This window comes from Phyllostomus discolor, chromosome 1 (assembly GCF_004126475.2).
Source record: "Phyllostomus discolor isolate MPI-MPIP mPhyDis1 chromosome 1, mPhyDis1.pri.v3, whole genome shotgun sequence".
Classification (NCBI taxonomy): Eukaryota; Metazoa; Chordata; class Mammalia; order Chiroptera; family Phyllostomidae; genus Phyllostomus; species Phyllostomus discolor.
In genome coordinates, this window is record NC_040903.2 from 115,718,754 (window position 1) to 115,735,053 (window position 16,300).

Consider the following 16,300-nt stretch of genomic DNA (forward strand, 5'->3'; position numbering starts at 1 on the left):
TTCCTCAGGCTGCTGGGCGCCTGCAGGGCAGCAGTGACGGGGTGGGACAGGGACAGGGTTCATCTTTGGGGCCAGCAGACCACCTCTGCCTGCAGCCTCCTGGCGCAGGGGCACACCCCCTGGGGCGCTGAGAACTCCTGCCTTTGTAGTTGTGAGGGCAGCAGTGGGGTCGATTTGAGGCTGGGAAGCAGGGGCTCCAAAGCTCCGTTTTCTTAAGGAACAAAGAAAGGACTCCAACCAGAGTTTGACTGGATTAAAAAAGTGTATTTATTGGATTTCCAATGCTAAATAAAAACATGAAATTGTTTTTTAAAAAGCCATAGAGTTTACAGCATCAACTACAGAAAAGGCCAAACAAGTGTGTACAGCAACCGGCCCCAGCAGCACCCGTCCCCTCGGGCGGACCGCGCCCCCTCCGTGCCCCCTCAGGTGGACGGCGCCGTGGCAGACGTGTCCGTTCCAAATCCTCCCGGAGGGTGCTGCTGGGCAGCCGCTACTGCGGGACATTACAAGACACACAATGGATGGTTTCGTTTCAAAAATCACAGCAAATGTAAGAAAATGTATTAAATTGTGAAAAGGTGCAATACGGAATAACTTTCCTTTTTCTTAATTTTAAAAAACCCCCAACTTTGAGCAGTTACTTTATTTAAAAATAGCCCCGCGCCCCCGCCCCAGCTCTGTGGCAGTGCCCAGGTACCGAGGCCCCGAGGTAACAGAAGTGTCCGGGCTTGCGGGAGGGAAGGACCTGAATACCGAGCATGTTTCTTTGGGCGGAAGGTGAGCCGGTTCCTGGGGACTCTGGCCCCTGGTGCAGGCGCTCGGAGTGCTCTGGTCGGGAGCAGTGCGCATGTCCAGGCTCCGCAGGGCCCTGCCCGGCGCTGTCCTCTGTGGCCAGCGGGCAGGGCGGCAGGAGTCGGCATTGCACTTTCCATTGCCCCAAATAATAAATACAGAGTTCATCGTCTAGAAAAGCAAATACGTGAGAAGACTCAAAAGGGGGAAATAACCAACGTACAAAGGCCAGTAGGTGCCGGCGGGGCCAGGGCCGGGTGCCCAGTGGAGGTCTCACCAGCTGACCCCTGCTGGGCGGTGGGACCCGAGCCCAGGCGGCCCTCTGCACTGCCTTCCACACTCTCTTCTGAGGAAGATGCCTGAGGGTCTGTCCTGTACTTTTTCATAATATATTCTTAATGTTAAAAAGAACCAACACCTCAGCTCTTTACCTTTTTAAGACAAAGAAGATGGACAATTTGTGAAGGCAAAGGCTTCCGTGTGTGGCCGGGCCACCCGACACTCCCCGGAGACCTGCTGCTCATTCTCACCCCAGGCTCAGCTGAGCTGCCGGGGTCGGGGGACAGCTGCCTCCTGTGACCCTCTCTGTCCCCATCCCCTGCTACTTCAAGAACACTGCTCAGAAGGAGGCAGAGAGCCTCGGAGGCACTGCAACCCTCACTTCATTCTTGCTAATGGAAGTGACAGCTGGCCTGGCTGAGGACAGGGAACGAGAGAAGCAAGGAGTCCTAAGAGGAAACAAAGTTCCTTGTTAACCCCAACTTCCCCCGTGGGAACAGAGCAGGCTGTGGACGGCACGCGGCACTGCTGCAGACGGCAGCGCGGCGCCTGCCTGCTCCACACGGACACGCTCACGGGGACCTGAGCAGGACGTCAGGGCCCCCAACCCTCGAACCCACCTATTGCACAGAAGAGCTTTTAACTAGGTCCAAATCAAAGTCCAGTTGCAGCTTAGTGACAGCAGAGATGGACATGCCGGGAAGGGACAGTGACGTGGATGCCTCCCTTCTCCGCAGGCTTCCGGAGGAAAGCACTGCGGGGGAAACAGCCCCGGGGCCTCGGCAGCCCCCACTTCCCGTTCCCGGCCCACCCCACCCAGTACTGACACTGCACAGAAGCAACAAACAAGTCTTTTCAATGTTACACATCATTCAGGCAGATCTGTAATCTCACAGTGATGAGAGGAGAAAGTCAGGCCTTTAATAATTATAATAAAAAAATAATAAAAAAGCTTACAAACAGCAATGCAACATTTCCTCCCCACTCAGAGTGATGGGTTAACAGCTGGCAGAGGATGCAATGATTCAGAATTAAAAATAAAAATAAAAACAAAAAAACAAGCCAATCCCTGGAACAACGCACATCGCTGATGACTTTCCATACGTAATTCAGACAAGCAGTCAAATGCCAACCACTTGTGGAGAACACCACGGACTTCCTTGGTTCTGACTGTGTTTCACTTCTGAAGGTAAAATAGGACGCAAATAAAACTGTACATAAATGCAACATCTACACCCCACAAAGGCGATGCAGCCACAGCACGAAGCACCGCCTGACCACGGAGTGAAATACGCCGGTGGCGCTCCCTGCCTCTTCCCCAGACGCGGCGCCCGGCGGCTCCGCCAGTCCCGCAGGGTCCCAGCAGGTGACGGGAAGCTGCCCCGACACGGGCAGCTTCCAGGCTGACCAGGAGGAGGCAGGTGGCCGTGGCGGGGCTGCCCCACGCAGGGATGCGGGCAGGTCTGCATGCTCACTCTGTGTTTTCAAGTGCTGTCCTCTTGTCCTCTGTACAATTCCTTGTTTTCAAGGCTAAGTCCCAAGACTTTTGAACTCAGGGCTGGAGTCATGTCCTGGTGAAGGTCGTCATGCGGTCGTGATGGCATTTAGGTCCTTCATCAGTCCTTCCAGGTGGGCCATCTCTTTGGTCAGCTCATCTGGTTCGTAGGTCTGTAAGAGAGCACACTGTTACTCGGTGTGGTCGAGGAGCCGGCCAGGAGGAGAGCCCAGAGAGAGAGTTGAAGTGTCAGTGTCAGACTGCCCCGAGAGACTGACTACCAAGCCCCGGCTGGCCCTCGGGGTCACAGAGTATGGGAGGTGCCAGGGCCAGTACGCCTCCAAGTCAGCAGCCACTCCTTTCTTCACACTGCAGAACACCTCTCCCACGACACTCGGCCCAGGGCCGCCAGCTGCTGCCTGTCTGTTACAGTCAATACAGGTAGTTGCTCTGTCCCCTGATCTCTGGGCCCCTAGCTTTCCTCTTAAAGTGTCCTGTACCTGGAAATGCAGAGGGAAATGTTTTTATTGGAATGTGAGAGAGAAAAATCAAGGAGAGACCCTGTTGGCTTTTCGTCTGAGAGCACCCAACTCAAGCAAGTACCTTCTCCTTCAGCACCCTGCTCAGAGCAGGTCATGAGGTGGGACTGAAGAGGGAAGGAAGATGTGGATGGTTCAAACCGAAAAGAGGACCAGGGACAGAGGGCAGACTGAAAGGAAGGCTAGGGGTGGGCAGGGGAGAAAAAAATAACTGGCTGGGCTGGCGAGGGTGAGAGGACCAGAAGCCGTCTCAGCACCGTTCCCGGCTCTGAGGAGGTGCCCATGGGTGCATGTCTGCTGAATGACAAGTGACCCTGCTTTGCCCTCCGGGCCAGTGCCCTCCGGGGCCCTGGGACACGCCCCCAGACATCCTGACTGGGCGGAGAGCCCACGAACTTACACTTTCGGAGTCCTCCAGCATCCTCGTGGTCTCCTGCACTTCAGGGGCGCTGGGCACCACCACGGGCACAGGAGGCCTGCTCCTTCCCAAAGTCCCGATGGAGGCTGTCTTCACCGCGTGAACGTGGTGGTTCAGAGCTGCGGGGAAAGGCGCCGTCAGGCGTGCGGCTGAGCTCGCTCCCACCCAGACCCGGCGCAGGCCCCACTCTGAGGAGGCACGGAGACAAGGCGGACAGAGGAGAAAGGGCACCCACAAGGCCACAGAAAATACTCCGTTTGCCCTTAGAAAACTAACCCCCAGGCTAGTGGGCCTCACAATGTAGTGGTCCACAGACCCCTTGCAGGATGTCGGGTAGATCAAACTCTTTCCCTAACAGCACTAAGGCACTGTTTGCCTTTACGCTGACGCTACAAAAGCAACCGTGGGGTCACGCTGCTGGAGCCCGGGCAGAAGGGAAGGCAGTGGCACCGAACTGTCAAGTCGCTCACTGACCCGAACCTGCAGTTTGACAAGGTCAGTATAACGTAGGCTCATCCTCAACGAAACAGCAAACACTGCTGTACTAAGTCTAGGCCTCGGTCACACATCTGTTCGCGGCCTGTGACGGGACGGAAAACACGCACACGGCGTGTGGCCCCGGTCCTCAGCGGCCCCCGAGCCGACATGCGCACGGGAACAGCCGCGGAGACAGCCCGATGAGCCGGTGCCGGGGCGGATCGCCTGGCAGACGTTTTTTAGAAAGCGAATGAAGTAGGCCAGTCGCTTCAAGGAAACAATGGACAGTATTTACTGCCAATAATGAAATTTAAGTTTCAAGTTAAAATTAGAATTTTGAAAACCTTGTAACTACCACCGTGAGTTTGAGAGCTTCCTGATATTTACGGACTTTGGTAATATAAATGAATGTGTTTTTAGATATTATATAATGAAATGTACAAAGATCTGGAGGATCTATATAACTCAGTAAACCAGTATCTCCCAAATGACTGGCATGTGTGTTCTGTGAAATGCATTCAAAAGACAAGACAGATGGATTTTAATGGAACAAAGATGGTTTCTGAGTCCATGTTACAAATAAAAATGTAAGAAACTACAACTTGCTGAGTTTTGCTGTAGATGAAAAAGAGTATCCCTGGTAATCTAAAAAAGTTGTAAAAATATTCTTCCCTTTTTTCAACTACATATTTGTGAGACCGGATTTTCTCCTCACACTTCAACCGAAACGACACAGCGCACCAGGATGCACACAGACGCCGGCAGGGGAACGGCGCCGTCTTCTGTCAAACCACACGTCCCAGAGATTTGCAGAAATAACACAGTGTCACCATTCCCCCTTTATTTCTGTTTTGAAAAAGTTATTTATTTTGAATATTTACTTTTTTTTTTAAGATTTTTTATTTATTTATTTTTAGAGAGGGGAGGGAGGGAGGGAGAGAGAGAGAAAAACATCATGTGCGGTTGCTGGGGGTTATGGCCTGCAACCCAGGCATGTACCCTGGCTGGGAATCGAACCTGGGACACTTTGGTTCCCAGCCCGCGCTCAATCCACCGAGCTATGCCAGCCAGGGCGAATATTTACTTTTTGTATCACTCCAAACCAACTCTTTCAGCTCCACTAGTCTGTTCATGTGCTCAAGGTCATGGGCTAATCTATGAACTAGCTACGTTCCTCATCACAGGGTCTTACACCTGCTCTTTATCTCCTTAACTTTTTATTATTATTATTATTATTAAAGATTTCATTTATTCACTTTTAGAGAGGGAATGGAGGGAGAAAGAGAGAGAGAGAGAGAAACATCAATGTGCGGTTGCTGGGGGTCATGGCCTGCAACCCAAGCATGTGCCCCGACTGGGAATCGAACCTGCGATGCTTTGGTTTGCAGCCCGTGCTCAATTCACTGAGCTACGCCAGCCAGGTGGAAAAGTTATTTTTCATAAAAATGCTATTACCTTAATATGACAGATGTATTGCTATTTTTTCCCTTTGTTTGCACCTGAGGACAGTTTTTCATTGCTCTCAGAGTGAGAGGCCGGGGAAGTGGGAAGGAGTGCCCATGCAGGAGAGGAGCGCCGGGCGGCTGCCTCCCACAGGCGCTCAGGCGGGGGATGGAACCCACGGCTGAGGTATGTGCTGTGACTAGGAATCGGACTTGCAACTTTTTGGCTACGAGAGAGCGTTCCAACCAACTGAGTCACACTGGCCAGGGTTGTATGGCTATTTTTAAATAAATGAAATGGTTTTAAAATTTCTCAGTTTTAATTTCTAATGCAGCACATATTGAGGAAAAGCTCTTTTCTGGGCCTGATGACTTTTAAGAATATAAAGCGGTCTTCAGAATAAAAAGGCTTGAAAAACCACTGACTTATTCCGAAACATACCACCATAACAGATAATAACGTGAACCAGCAGGGAAAAGGCATGCCTTTGAGGTCAGGGGACTTTGGTGTAGCTGCATGAACTCGGGAGTTCATTTCCTGAGGCTCCTCCTTCTTCCCCAGCCCTGGCCTCCCTGTCCTGCCCCTCCCTCCCCTGGCTGGCAGGGACCCTGTGGAGGGAGGCAGTTCTGGGAAGCTGGGCGGAGGAGATCTGCTGCTCACAGCCAGGCTACCAGCTGTGACCACCAAGGATCCTGCACCCAAAACACAATCTAAAAAGCCAGCTCACACTCCACAGCCGGTCAGTCCCTGGTTCCTGTGCATTCCTGCAGCAGGGAACCCACACACTCCCTGAGAGGGGCAACAGCACCCTGCTACTTTAAATCGCTGGGAGAAGCATAGAGGACATTTGCTTTGTTATTCTTTAAAGAAAAGGTGACTTCTGCCATAATCCAGAGCCAAAGGGTCCCTCCAGAGCAGCCGCCCTCACTCACCTTGCTGGGACAGTAACGGTGTGCTCGGCAGTGCGGGGTCGTAGGTGGGAGGGCCCGGGGGCGGGATGGCAGGCACGGCGAAGCTCTTCAATGGGTGGGAAGGGCGGACGTGGGCTGTAGGGAGACTCTGGCCTGAATCTTCCTCTTGGGAGCTGGCCAAGTAAGAGGAGCTGGTAGCACCTTCAGGATCCTGGTGATCAGTACAGCACGTCTGAGACGAGGAGGCTGGCATGGTATCAGTGCTGGGCGTGTTTCGAACAGATTCTACAGCAGAGAAGTCTAGATGTTAGCATTCTGTAAACCACTAAACACACGTACACCCCAGGGTTCCGGCTGTTTCTAAGGGCCCCTGAAAGCAGCTGAGTAAGCACTGAGGACCCTGGATTCACACCACTGCCAAGGCTAAGTAAGAATGGACTAATCTAAAAACAATTTCAAACAGTCATGTCAACCAGCTGCTGGGATTTTTTTCACCTATTACACAGTTAAGCGGTCACAATTTTACAGATCTGAAGTTCTCCTTGGGACCTACTATAGAGTACATGTAAAGGTTCACGAGACTATTGTCTATTAAGATGTAAATAATTATAAAAGAACATTTAAAATTTCACTCACTGATGAACAGTCGTAGGACTGGCCTTTCATAGATGACATGTCCAGTCACCAGGCCTGGCTGGGCCCCCGGCCTGGCCAAGTGGCTACTGCAGGAGTCAAGGCCGCGGGCCCTGCCTGCCCTCAGTGGACAGCCTCGCCGAGGCAATGGCCCCACAGCTCAGGTGAGGCCTGGGCACCCAGCTAGTTGAGAGGTCCACAAATAGCCTTAAGATTATGTCATGTGAAAGGTGCTGGGGCCAGAGAAAGAAACAGGGTGGGTTAGGTCAGCCTAGAGAAGGGGAGGTTTCAGGGAGAACATGGTAACAATCTCAAAATATGTGAAAAAGGGTCAGCAGTGTTCTGGAAGGCGGCATGATGGGGTAGGAAAAGCCCCGGCTTTGGGTCAGATGGGCCTGAACTCTGACCGTGGCATACTAGCTGGGTGAACTTGGCAGTCACTGAATCTCTCTGAGTCTCAGTTTCTTTACCTATAGGACAGGGAGAATGACATATGATTCACTGGGGATTAATTGAGAAGACTTAATGAAAAGTGCTGAACATGAGGCTTGAATAAGGTTCTTTTCTTTGTAAATTATTGAGCGTATCCCATTTGTTGGCTCATTCAATCCTCAGAATAACTCAGAAGGCACTGGGAGGCTGGGCCTTGGCCCAGGACAGAGTGAGAACAGGTAAAGCAGGAATCTGAATTCCAGGCTGGACTCCCAAGCCCAGGCTCAGAACCACCACACATCACTCTGCCCTTCCATGTGTAACGCCACCGCCCTGAGTCTGCAGACGCAGCAGCCAAGGCCCAGGAAGACCATGTGAGGAGAACAAGGGGAGCTGGTGCAAACCACCACGTGTCCCCGAGGACGGGCCTGGAGGACACTGGCTCAGGACAAGAGCCTGCACCAGACAGCCTGGAGGAGGGCCTCCCTGACGCCTAGAGTCCTCCCCCCTAAAGAAAGGAAATGAGCCTGTTAACAATGCATGAACAGCCTGCAGAAATCCAACCTACTTCCCTGCTGTCGTAGCCAAGGTGGCAATGAATCTGTTCTCTTGGGCTCTCAGGAGACAGGCCATGTAAGTCATGAGTGCTACCCCTTAGCTTAAAGGTCTTGGGTCCCAGGGATCCCCCCCGCCCCCCGAAAGCCTGATGTGGCAGTCCTACCAGGCCTAGGACAGTTCTCATTCTCTGAAAGGGAAAGAGTGGCTGGGGATTTCACTTCTTCAGCCTGCTTAAGCCAGCCACCACCACAGCCGGGGGCTGCTGGTCTGCTCCCTGTGACCTGGGCCGAGGCTGGGAGGAAGCTGGTGAGGGTGGGGAGCAGGGTGGGGCCGAGGAGACAGACAGCAGGCTTCAGCCTGGACCACGTCAGCCCGTACTGGCAGATAGGTCAGGTCAATCTGGGTGCACAGGCCTACCCTGGCTGCCTGAATCCAATGAGCTTCTGAAAGCCTAAGAGATGGTGGGAAATGTGAAACGGTGACAGGGCTGCCTACGCGAGTCGGTGGTGTTTCCGGCTGTACAGACGCAGAGGGCGGCAGGCACACCCGTTCTCTGCGAGGAGTGCACCTTCGAGGAGTGGCCTGTGAGGACAACTAGGCTGTCGCAGAAGTTCCTGTCAGTGCGGCGACCCCTGACTCCCAGGTGTTCAGGATACACGACAGCGTGGACGAGCGGGAAGTGTTCTCTCTCCCTACGTCAGCGGTGCTGCTGCAGACCAAGGGCTGCCCACCGAGCCCCAGGGACACGTGCAGGTCTGACGTGAGAGACCTCTGACCACTTCCAGATACCTGCACTCTATCCTCACGGACTCTGTCACCAGTTTTATCTTCTTTTATTCCCTCCCATCACTGAAAAAATAAACCCCTCAGAAATGCAATCATCACTTCCCCTCTCTCAAGTGCACACAGCACGGAGCTTCCACCAATGCCAGACCACAAGGATGCGGGTGGAGGATGGGCGGTGGCGAGAGCTGCCAGCTTCTGGCCCACCCTCCCCATCCTGGTGTGGGAGGAAGGCAGGGGGCCAATATGCCCGGGGAGAGCCCACCGTGCACTTAGGCCCATGTCCTTGTGGGGGACATTTCTCTGCCTCAGGACACAAGACTGCTTCCCAAGAGCAGGTCGGAGGGTGGCTTTCTGGTCCCTGTGTTACCCGAGACTGTGCCTGTGAGGCCGACTCTGGTTCTCCGTGCAGCCACGAGTGCACTGTCTGACCCCAAAGGCAGGACCCGAAACTTGGATGTAGGTTCAAGCAGCATTCTCCAAACCAAGAAAAGATTGGGAGGAGATAACTTTGGGAGTTACTGGGCATCCCTTAATAAAGCCATCACCTTTGTTTGATGCTTTGGGTATGTTTGTAATTGATGACACGCAAAGGGGAGGGGGCGCTACTGGCAGGCTGCACTCTTGATGTGAAGTTTGAGGTTCTCTTAAAATGGAACTCACTTGAAATCCTCTTATTTCTCAGAACCACCAACACTCTGTTCTGCTAGTAACATTCTCTCTCTTTTTTAATCATTTGAAACTTGTCTTAAGAGTATGCTACATATACAAGATATTACTAGAGTTGTACCTTAAAGCTGAGAGTGAAAATTAATTTTCAATTAACGAGGAATAATCCATCTGTTTAATTTACTATCCCCTCACTTTCACTATTTCCTCCAGAAAACTGTTTTGAGAATGCTGTTTCTTAAGGTTTCCAAACTGGGACATGTTTGTCTGGCAGTGGGTTTCTTTAAATACACTGCAGATTGTCAGGCTAATTTCCTACCTGTGCAGCCCTCCCTCACATCAGCAATCCACTAGGCAACCTGAGGTTGATGGCATGCACGGCTCCACGGGGCGGCCGGCCTCGCTGCCGAGCACATCAGAGGGGCTGAGAGGCAAAATCGACCCTCTAGTTTCTGAAAATTACCCTGAATAGGCCTCCTTTCAAACTGGAGTGTTAAAAAAAATTAATTAACTGAAAATATAACTGAATTAAGATGCAAATTGACGGACTGAGACGTGGTTATATAATTAGTTATTGTGTTTTAACTACAACGACTTGCACTGAGCCCTTAAAACTGGAAGGAAAACACGGTAAATTTTATAGAAACACATGAGCCAGGAACGGAAATGTTATGGTAAATATATAACACTTAGAAAAACTCCAAATCCTCCTAAGCAGGGTAAGGCCTTCCCCATTTCAGCTTGCCAACTCTTTCGGAATGCTTTCCACCTGGGCGCGGCCCTGGTCTCTCACCTGTGGAATTGGCCCTGTCTGAAAGGGACATGGATGTGCCCATGGGCCATGGGCTGCCCGGGTGGTGGAGATGGCTGCGAGCTGGAGAAGCGAGGCTGCTGGAGTGGAAATGATGGTGAGGGTTATCGAGGGAATGGATGGGATGGGCACTAATCACAGCTGCGAATGAACACAAGACAGAGAAATGCTTAACATGCTTGCACAGACACACACAAATCACAGTTCAGAGCAAAGCCTCCCCCCAACCCCGGTGCGGCCAGACCCTGGGTTTTCTGGGGGCAGCTGGCTGGATTTGGACAATTAGCTACGGATTTTACATTTGTTTAAAAAAAAAAAATCAACGGACTCCTGTGCACATGTCTGCCTATCTACATGCAGAAAAAGAAGTCTGAGGAATACATACTAACATGTTAATGGTGATCATCTAGTGGGGAAGAGTGATCAGGATTAAAGCATTTTTTCTTTTGGTTTATATTTCTGCAATAAACATGGATTATATGAGTTTTAAAAGTCTATGCAAGTATGTCTCATAATGTAAATCCATAAGAAACAATGATTCAGGTTTCTGTAATTTTTCTCCTGCTAAAGGGTTGTTAAGTCCCTTCTCTTTCACATACAATTCCTAATTCATTCTGTCTTTTCTGACTTGTTGAATGAAGCATGCAGTAGGTGTGTAGGCTGAAGGAATGCGCAGCTGTTCAATCAGCTTTCCTATTTTAAAAGGATGCAAATGGAACTGAACTCAAATGGTCCAACCTAGCACTAAAAGCTGAAACTCAGGCCTACGGCACTGTCTCTCACAACTTTCAGTCTGGGAGCTCACCCACAGCCACTCACGTTTTAAAAGATACGTAGATCTTTCCTAACTGGCTCTTTCCTTCTCACACCGGCTAAGGAATTCAATTTGCTGCATTTAGCCAACAAATCCAAATTTCCACCCAGATATTCCATAATCAACTTTCTATGGGGACAGCACTTATTTAATGAGGCTTCATTAATCGATCCCAGAGATGGGAACAAAACCAGAAGCTTAGTTTGAGAATTCTCTTTAGAGGATTTGCAGAAACGTTAAAGATCAAGATAACCTGCTCAAAGGCCCTCAAATAGTCAACTGGGTGGGGGTGACTAGGAACACAGGGGACCTTTTATTCTCTAAGCAAGGGCCTCATGAAGTTTGCGATAAACTTAATTAGCCTGTGGAGTCTATGAAGATGTCTTCTGTCACTGGGTTTCCCTTGGTCTTTGTGGGGCCACTCAGCAGTGCCCTGGTGAGGGAATCCCAGCCAACAAAACAGACACCTTTCTTCTCCAGCTACCTCCTGTCCCGGCCACCTGCAAATAAACAGGTGACACAACCAACTAGGGACCCTGGAGTGTCACTGCCCCTCCTTAAGGTCTGGGGACACCACTGGGACTTTCCCTGCTCAGGGACCAGAGGGTCAGGTGGTCCTTGGGAATAAAACACATCTGGGAAGAGCTGGCTGAGGAAGGCTCGCAGGACAGTTTGCAAGTCAGTATCTCCCCTGGGGGAGACCCATGGTTTGCAGAAGCAGGGCTTCAGAGCCAGTGCTTTCCAGAGTTAAGGCTGGGATGAGGGGAATGAGCCTCCTGACTTTTACCTGCTTGAAAGCATTCTAGGTAGAGAGGACTCTCACATAAGAAAAAACATAACTGACTTTCTCTTTTTTAAGGCACTTCCAGTCTTTTCAAATGAAGTAAATAAGATATAAGACAACGTGAAAGTGCCTGCCTAGGAGAGACAGCCATCATTAGCTGCTGGGTGAATCAGGGCCCAATGCCGCTGGGCAAGGCCTTCCTAGCTGCGCTCAGCTGTTTAATTCCAGGTCAGAGCGGGTAGCTGGTGGGTACAGACTCCAGCCACGTGGGGAAAAGGGTATCTCAAAACCTGAAGATCAAAGTATTCCAGGTACCTGGTTTCAGATTCTTAAAGGCTCCTCATACCCGCCCAACTACTGAGGTACAGATTAAATAACATTGCAAATTTATACATAATCCTCTATCTCCACCACCACCAAAAAAACAAACAAACAAACAAAAAACAAGGAATGATATCAACTGGTACAGTATGTCTTTCCTTCTTAACATATTTAAAAGCATCAAATCCAGGAATAGGAAGAGTTAAGCTTCACAAGTTTTAAAAATAAGCCAGTAAGGTAAGACCTAAAGTCTTATACAAAACAAACAAACAAACAAGCAAACAAACAGTAAAGCTACTATCTTATAAATTGAAAGGAACTGGAATGGATTAATCCTTTTTGGACATTTGCATTTTTAAACCTGGGGACTCTGTTATAAGGGGGAAACCATGGTTTCTCCCTGCACACTTCCAAGTGCGGGCCCCTAAGCAAAAAGTACTTTGTGCCAAATATGACCTATTCATGAACCGGCCCTTACTCTTCCAAAGCTGATTTTTCAAATTTAGAGCCCACGATGTTTGTGCACAGTGAGTATGACAGAGTGTGTGCACAGAGACACTTACATGCTCAGGGCCCACCCGTTCCCAATACAGGGTGCCATGGTGCACCCATGTGTGTGTAGAAATCTGTGATTATTTAAATCTTTGACACTACTGAAGTGGCTGGAGTTCTGAAATGGAACATCTTTTAAGAAATTCAGAAGCTCATTTAGGTTAAATTGGAAAGTGATCTTTCAGGATGTGATGCTTTCAGTAGTTGAATCTAGGTTATCTGAGGGTGTTGCGGTCTGCTGGCCTACCACTCAGGTCAGAGAGGGCACTTCAACATCGGGTAGTTTATACAACTGGATACTGACAGGCAGGCGGCTTATCATTCTAGGATGGTGCAGGGGACCCTCCTGTGGAGGCACCACTGTGTCAGCTGGTATGAAAGGCTTAGTTTGAAAAAAAAGAATTGACTTGTCCATTGCTTTTTGGCTTTCAATTACGATATTTAACTTATTTTGCATTTCAAATATTACTACAGGAGGTTGGGCAACTTTTATGCTTATCAGAGTGAGGCCCATGGGTCAGATAAGACTGAAAATATTTCTTTGAAACTCTATACTGACAACCTTAAAATCCTCTAAAAATAAAGTCTGCTAATTAAAAATTTCCACAGTTGCCTGTCAACACTGAATTGATTGAAGTGAGGAAGCGGAACGGACACCTGGCTACGCTCAGCCCCCGCCTGGACAGGGGCTCCCCCGGCTCTCCTGCAGAGACGCCATGCACTTCTAGGGAGACTAGTTACTTGCTCATTCCTGGGAGACTGGGAGATTGGCTTTTTATAGCTTCTCTTCCCTACAATTAAAGAAGCTAGTCTCAATAATATTGATTACAAAATATGGCAACTCTCTAATACTTCTTCCCTCAAGCTGCCAAAACTCTGGTAGATTATCTTTTGTGTCAGGACCAAGTGAAGCCAAAGCGGTCATCCATAGCTAGTCCCCAATATGATGGAATAGACTGGCGGCACTAGAGAAAAGAGGCACTTTTAACTTACGCTGGGGTGGCTGGGAGTCAAAGGGCATCATCATTTTTGGTCTCATTCCCCGCCTTCCAGCCAGTGTAGACATGCTGTCCTCTGATTCATGCCCTAGACATCAAATATGAAAGTCGGTTAAAAGTGTGTGCTGTAGGCCACTGAGAAGCCTCAGCAATAACATATTTCCAGCGGGGTATTCACAAAGAAGAAAATGGGGACAAGGTGTTTCTGCAGCAAGTGAAATAAAGAGGACAATGATCATTAGTGCATTACAGGAGTCCCTTCTGAGAGTCAATGCAGCCGACACAACGCTGACTACCACACTTCAGTGTGGCGTCCGTAAGAGCATCCAGACCAGGAACAGTCTGAACAATGTCAGCTGGGCTCCAACTAAAGGGACAGAACAAAATGCACAGACAAGGGCTAGGGTCTCAAATGCTTGAGTATCAAGGTAGGGAAGCCCGATGAGAGACCTAGAAGGTATCTCATCTGGGTACTAAGCCTGTGTCCCATAACAAGCTAGCTATCACACACTTCTTTCAATCTCACCTCATATAGGAATCACCAAATTTAAGGCAATGTGATGCAATGAAAAATGATTTAAACGAAAATGATCTCCCAACATTTGGGGAAAACCTGTACCTCTGTATGAATTCCGCCTTTGATGGATGTTGCTGTCCATGGAATTGTCAACTGGTGTGATATCTTGAGAGTTACGAGGAATTGGAGTATCCGTCATGATGGGGTTCGGGTCCGGAGACTTATCGATGGGCTTCAGCTCCAGCCTCTCATGATGGATCCAGAGGTCTGGGGGTTTGACGTCCTTGGAGTTCCCTTTGTACTTGTGGGAGCCGTTCACTGACTTACAAGCCGCTCGTTTCCTAGGCACAAGAACAACAGGGTTTTTAAAAAGTAACTGTTTTAAACATTTGTCAAAAGGTTTGACAGATTAAAACTGTCCTTCTGAAAGATGCTTCAAGGAAAGGCAGAACTAAAACCAAGAAAAACAGGGGTAAGAAGTTTAATTCTGGGAACAGTAAAGGTATCTCCTCTTCTTTGTCCACATATATTCACATACATGGACAGGGGTATGCTTGAATGTTGCCTTGTGACTTTGTTTTAGTATCAAGAGCTCAGACAGGATTTTTAAATCAAATAACCTCTAAAGCAGAGCGTTTCCCCAGTCACTGGAGAAAGGACAACATTCACTAGAAATAGAACAGTGGAGTGGAGGTCGTATTGATGGCTTATAAAAGAGGAGGAACCACCTTTTATTTTAAATTTTTATATATTTTTAAAAGTAAATTTAGTGGGGGAAACATTGGTTAATAACATTAAATAAGTTTCAGGTGTACATCTTCGTAATACGGTGTCGGTACAGTCTGTTGCTCACCACCCGGAGTTGTCTTCTTCCGTCGCCACATACCTGACCCCCACTTCTCCCTGTTCTCCCTCCCCTGCCCGTGTTCCCCTCTGCACTCAGCACTTTGCTGTATGTATGAGTTTATTTTCTTTGAACATTTTAAGCAACCCATACTAGGGCTAACTGGGTAAAATCAGGAGTGCAGATGACAGTGTCTACTTCTGTGCCTTAGTTTCTCCATTAAGTCACTCACTCGCCCGTTCAATAAGCATTTCATAGGTGCCTGCTGTATGTCAGACCGTGTGCCAGACTGCTGTACCTTCAGCACTTCTGCTTGAATGAGGAAGGGTGGGCACTGAATGATTATTTTAAAATTGTCTGAGTTTAATGAAATGCCAAGTGTTACAGTAACCACTTAATAATATGCCAACAAACTGGACAACCTGGACGAAATGGATAATTCCTAGAAACAAACAATCTTCCAAAACTAAATCAGGAAGAATCAGACAATCTGAGTGGACAGATTATACCTAGTGAAATGGAAGCAGTAATGAAAAAACTCCCAATGAACAAGAACCCTGAACCAGATGGCTTCACAGGTGACTTTTATCAGACATTCCTAGAAGAACTAACACCTTTCCTCAAACTGTTTAAAAAAATTCACGAGGAGGGGAGGGCTTCCAAACTCATTTTTATGAGGCCAATGTTCTCCTAATTCCAAAACCAGATAAAGACACTACAAAGAAAATTATAAGCCAATATCCATGGTGAACGAGATACTAAAATCCTCCACAAAGTATTAGCAAACTGATTATAGCAATGAATCAGAAAGGTCATACACTCTGATCAAGTGAGATTTAGTCCAGGAATGCAAGGTTGGTACAACATTCACAAGTCAATAAATATGATTCACCACGTGAACAAAATGAAGGATAAAAACCATATAATTTTATCAATAGAGGCAGAAAAAGCATCTGATAAATACCAGCATCTATTTACAATAAAAACTCTCAGCAAAGTGGGATTAGAGGGAACACACCTAAACGTAATAAAGGACATATATACAAACCAAGCATTATACACAATAGGCAAAAACTACAAGTGTCCCCCTTAAGACTGGGAACAAGACAGGGATGTCTGCTTTCACCTTTCTTATTGAACATAATACAAAAGTTCTAGCCACAGCACTCAAACACGAGGAAATAAAAGGCATGCAAATTGGAAAGGAAGAAGTAAAATTGTCTTTCT

At 48.7% G+C, this 16,300-nt stretch overlaps 1 protein-coding gene across 1 annotated transcript in view; it reads right to left on the reverse strand.

Moving 5' to 3' along the window:
* Positions 1-243: 243 nt before the first annotated feature.
* The window catches only part of NEO1 (neogenin 1), a 256,126-nt gene continuing 240,069 nt past the window's right edge, over positions 244-16,300 (reverse strand). The window contains 6 exon segments of the mRNA XM_028506136.2: positions 244-2,742; positions 3,509-3,645; positions 6,379-6,642; positions 10,226-10,384; positions 13,708-13,800; positions 14,332-14,570. Of these exon segments, the coding sequence (XP_028361937.1) occupies positions 2,659-2,742; positions 3,509-3,645; positions 6,379-6,642; positions 10,226-10,384; positions 13,708-13,800; positions 14,332-14,570 (976 nt within the window). The 3' untranslated portion in view covers positions 244-2,658.